The sequence below is a fragment of the Nicotiana tomentosiformis genome, chromosome 12 (genome assembly GCF_000390325.3).
Source record: "Nicotiana tomentosiformis chromosome 12, ASM39032v3, whole genome shotgun sequence".
Lineage (NCBI taxonomy): Eukaryota > Viridiplantae > Streptophyta > Magnoliopsida > Solanales > Solanaceae > Nicotiana > Nicotiana tomentosiformis.
The window spans coordinates 134,410,460-134,415,703 of NC_090823.1; the positions used below are offsets into that span (position 1 = coordinate 134,410,460).

The 5,244-nt window shown below is 32.0% G+C and overlaps 1 protein-coding gene across 1 annotated transcript; it reads right to left on the reverse strand.

The window, feature by feature from the left end:
• Positions 1-555: 555 nt before the first annotated feature.
• On the reverse strand, positions 556-2,907 carry LOC104089970 (scarecrow-like protein 3). The gene has a single exon (XM_009594996.4). It carries the CDS (start codon positions 2,105-2,107, stop codon positions 692-694), a length of 1,416 nt encoding a protein of 471 aa, XP_009593291.1. The 5' UTR covers positions 2,108-2,907; the 3' UTR covers positions 556-691.
• Positions 2,908-5,244: the final 2,337 nt, after the last annotated feature.

Consider the following 5,244-nt stretch of genomic DNA (forward strand, 5'->3'; position numbering starts at 1 on the left):
ACGAATATTGTGATATATATATATACCGAAACGTTATATGGGTAGGGTCGCGTAATTATTTTGAATGGGTAGAATCAGAGTTATTATTTTGGTTTCTACGGGTAACCCAGTATATATCCCTTACCTCAAATGTAATAGCCCATATCAGGTAGATAAGACAAGGACACTCAAATTGGTCCTTTTATTTGAAAGAGCAAGCCAGAGATACCATTAAGAATATTGATCCCATAAAGACGAATATTGTGATGTTCTACAACGACGAATCCAAAAAGACCTTTTGAATTCCAATGCCTATATCCAATTGTGGTTACATGCTCAAATTCTTTATTATTTCCCAACAAAATAAAAGAGGTGGAATCCGATTCTTTTCTAGTTTCTAGTTAAAACAGATTGTTCTCATGTGCAACTATAATATAGAAGCAGAAAGTTTATCTTGTTGTCACAAAGACAACACACAAAACAAAGGAATATGACTTTATATAAAGAAAATTAAGAAAACATTATCTTTGATTGATCCTCATCAAAATGGAAATGTAAAAACTGCAGAAACTTACATGAGATCAAAAAAGATGATAGAATAACTCAAACATGTCAATGGCAATCTCACTTGCAATAGTTCATCCTACAGATTATGTTACAAAAGAAACAGAAGAAATAATTAAAAACCTCACAATAAGAACTAAGTCTAGTCTTACTTCCTACACCTCCAAGATGACACTGAGAAAAGAGCTCGATCGTGCCAACAGATCACCACACAACCATTCTCTTCTTTGATCTTGTATCCTTCACAACTGTAACTTTGCAACAACCTTCTTGCTTGCAACATAGCATAATAACTCAAAGGCACATTTCCAAAACCAGCTACATCAAATCTTTGGAACCATTTTTCGAGCTTCTCGTGCCTCTCCTTTCGTTCGATTCCTTCACATGATATAACGTTCTTAATCTCCTCACCTAACAGCATTTTTTCCACCTTTAACCTCTCCAATGATGTTCTTGGCAATGCGAATTCTAGACAATCGAATAATGCAGCATAATAATGTAACGACTCGGATAGCCTCTCCATAAGTGTTATTCCATTATGGTTAGAATCTTGTTCTGTTACAACCACAACTTTTGGTGATAAACCCCACAAAGCATTGAGGAAACCATCCATCTTTGTTGTTGAACATAGTGGGGGCGAAGAAGCCGTGTCATTACTTGGACTATAACCATTAGCAATATGGCCCATATCTTTTTCAAGCAACTCCCCTAAGGTATTTTGGTTGATCAATGCCTTATGCAGGTTAACACCATTTGAATGCTTAAAAGGCAAAGGGGACTTCTTTTGAGGTTCATTGTCATGGGCAAAAAGAGTGTGCAATTGCATAACTGAACTAATCGCAAGCGCCTCCCCAGTTTTAATGCGCAATTTCTCAACATCAAGATCTTCCAATTGGCTAACTACTTGATTGAACTGAAAAGGAATATCCAACTTTTCGGCTTCTTCTGTAAGTACATGTGCCATTTGATCCAACACCTCTTTTTGCTGATGAACCCCCGTTATGCGCAAATGAGGCGGTCCTTCAGGACGTGCACTTAAGTCCTGAAGTAACGCACGCCATTGCAACGGTTCAGAGACATTAAGATCAACGATATGAACCATTTTTTCACCTTCCATAGCTTCAATTATAGATTGATTTGTAACCACAAAAGCAACCTTCAAAAACGGAAAAAACTCGAAAAACATTTTCCTAACTAAAATATCTTCTGAGACAACCGATAACTTAGTCGAACGCAATGCCTTATAAATACCAGGCCAACTTCTAAGAATCCTATCAGCTAATGCCTCAGTAAAATACGAAGCAATTCTTTGCATAGTATCTCCATTAGGAGAAGCAAGTTGAGAAATATGGTCAAGTGCTATATTAGCATTTTCAAAACTACCAGAAGAAACATGATTAGCACAAGCAAGTAAAAGGTGTATTAAATACAATCCTCTTTCTTCAGATTTCAGCTCCTTAAGCCACTGATTTGATGAACTAAAACCAGGTGATAGTGACATCATTGGAAATATTTGAAGAGGTGATGATGATGTCACAGAAGATGAACCATCATCTTGTAACATTGTCACAAAATTTAATTAAAAAAAAGTTCACTTCACACACCTCAGGGTGGTTGAATGAATAAAAATCTTGAATCAAGACTCAAATTTTCTCAGTAACTACTACAACAACAACAACAACAACAACAACAACAACAAAATCAGTGTAATCCCACGTGTGTGGTCTGGACAGGGTAGCGTGTAAGCAGAACTTAATCCTACCTTGTGAAAGAGAGGCTGTAAATTTTCTCAATAACTCAAATCAAGAAAACAGAATGAACTGAGAGAGAGAGAGACAGTATATCAAACTGGCTACTATACTAAAAAAAGGTCAAATAATTAAAAATAATCTCATTTCACTATTATTTCAGTCCAAATTGTAAAAGCTCAGCAGAAAGGCAAAAGCTTGAATTGTAAAAATGAATCTTGGCTCAGCTATTGAAAATCACCAAGCAAAAAACAGAGTAAAAACAGGGCAAAAACAGAGCAAAAGCTAAATTTGGCAAGAACTTACCAAATAGAAGAAGAACAACAAATTCCTTTAAGGGTTATTGAAATCATCAAAACCCCACAAAAAAGCACTAAATAATTCACAGAAAGTCAGTTTCTTTAGTGAGAAATCTTTGCTAAAACTAGTTCAAGACTCTGCTTTTTTTAACTTGCTGCTGAAGGAGGAATGAGAGAGGAAATAAGGAATTGGGATTCTATATTTGGGGTTCAATTAAAGATGTTTTGAGAGAGAGAGAGAGAGAAAGAGAGAATTGTGTCGGGTTTGAAAGAGTTTCTTCATAGCTACGTTTGTAGACAATGCGTGGGTTTTGGTTTTTGTCCTTACTGTTTTTGTATTTGTCTTTTTGTAATTTCAGAAGAATATGGAATTTGTGAGAAAATGAGCTCCCTTTTCTGGCCTTTTGTGTTAAAGCTTTATTAGTCTTTCCAAAATCTCTCTCTCCCACCTCCCCCAAAGAATTTGTTTTTGTTGTTAGTTGGAATAGAGGATTTAAATCATACTTACTTTATTGTTTAGTTAATAATGGTAGTTGTTTTACTCTACTTTATTCTTATTTATAACTATCTTTAGGTTAAGTGTGTTGCACGTGTAAACTTGTCTATTAATAAAAAAAATTGTATGTAACAAAAATAAACTGTGTGTAATAGCAATTGGCATCCTAATAGATCCAATATGCATTTAAATGGAAAAATGAGTAATTACATTAACGTAATAGGTGAGTTCAAAATTGTTGAATATTGAACCTGCAAACATGAATAATTTTATTAGTTAAGTTAGTTATTACTAAAAAAACTGAAATTAGCTACGAACTTCGTCGCTAAATCGCTCGTAGCTAACAAAATTTCTTGATAATTTGTCTCTAAATAATAAATTTTTCTATTTAGTTACAGAATTTGTCTGTCGATAAAATCTGATTTTTTAACAGTGTGTATAGCATCTGCAATGATGGACGTTGTATTGTATGAAATAAAATGATATAATATTGTTGTATCCTCTTTATAGAGGAAGTTCTTGGTGTATGTTCCGTCAACTAAACTATCATGACCAAAATTCTTATTGTTGGCATCAATATTCCTCCTAAAAGTATAATATATAGTTGTCCATGTGAAAAGATATATACGTGACAAATATAGTTCAATTTTGAGGATTGTTTGACCCTGTAACTTATTTATTGCTGACGTATCTACAAATTATTTAACTTGTTGTCTTTTTTATTAATCACAAGTTTTATGCCCATGCAGTAAAAATGCTAACTATTAATCTATAGTTTCCGCAAAGCGATGAGACATATAAACAATCATCAAATTATACTCATGCCTTCAAGTTATACAACTATTTTTTTCGGTCTACTTTAATTGATTTTTTTGTCTTTTTTTTCCATAATATTTAATTTTTTCATATGTCAGAAAGAAATTATCTTCTTCTTTTTTCCAAAGTTGCCATTGGAGTAAAGAACCTAAAAGTATTTGGTATATTTCCAGTGGACAAGTTAAAATTAACATGGTCAATTTCATTGTTAGTTAATGTTAAAAGATGGATTCCTTAATAGGTGTGAAAACAGACAAAAAAATCAATTAATGTGGACTGAAGGGAGTAAGTAATAGTCAACTATTAAGAGTTGTCAACTACCATGTCCATCAATGCCAACATTTACGTGTACCGCTAAATAATTAAGGAAAAATAACATGGTATGACAACCGATAAAGAGAATTAACAATATTTTAGCTTTACATTAGGCTTGGCAATAGAAGCCCAAAAAAATTGGCATTTAATAACCAAAATTATTTTTCTTAAAATAGCAACAAAATTTAGAACTTTCTTCTCTCTTCTAACAATTGCCAATTCTTCCTATAAATTAGGTGCCACTTCCTTTTAAATTAGGGTAAAACAAATTTAATTTCGTTACCACGTACACCAATATAAGAAATCTCAGGATATGAATGTTCGAGCTATTTTTATATTTTAAATCAAAATCCTATAAAGGTAAAAAAGAAAAAGAAAAGTGCATGGTAGCTCAAGTTTTTAAATTTGAATACGGAGATACTGAAAAAATGATATTATGCTCAAAAGAACCACACTATAAATCTTACATGAATTAGCTTGACAAAGTCTTCGCTTTCTAGGCAATGAATGTGTATATCTCCATATGCAACTATCGTACAAATTTACACACAAAAAATAAAGATATATACCAGAATGATATACAAAAAGTATATGGAAGTTTTTGCATCACATAACTTCAGAAATTGAGAAGAAGGAAGATGAGACCGATCCAATGTATTCTTGTTGATTTAGAATTTGCATGTTTTTGAAACTTTAAGAATAGGTAGGATATATTTAAATAATACTTGAAAGGGTCAAATAACAATAATGGAACGAATTATAATTATGCTAGATAGTACAAATAAGAAAATTTTATATGAGAAAAAAACTTTTAAAAAAATTAAATACATAAAAAAATTTAATTCTGAAGTCCTGAATATTAGAAAAATAATTAAATAACTATTTTTAAATATTAAAAATTATTTTATCCAATATGATTTTTTTTTTCTAAGAATTAAAAAAAACGAACGATATTTCGCTACTTATAAAATAGTACAGATATTTTTTTAACAAAAACCAAAGACTACTAAACTTAAAAAGAGTCCTT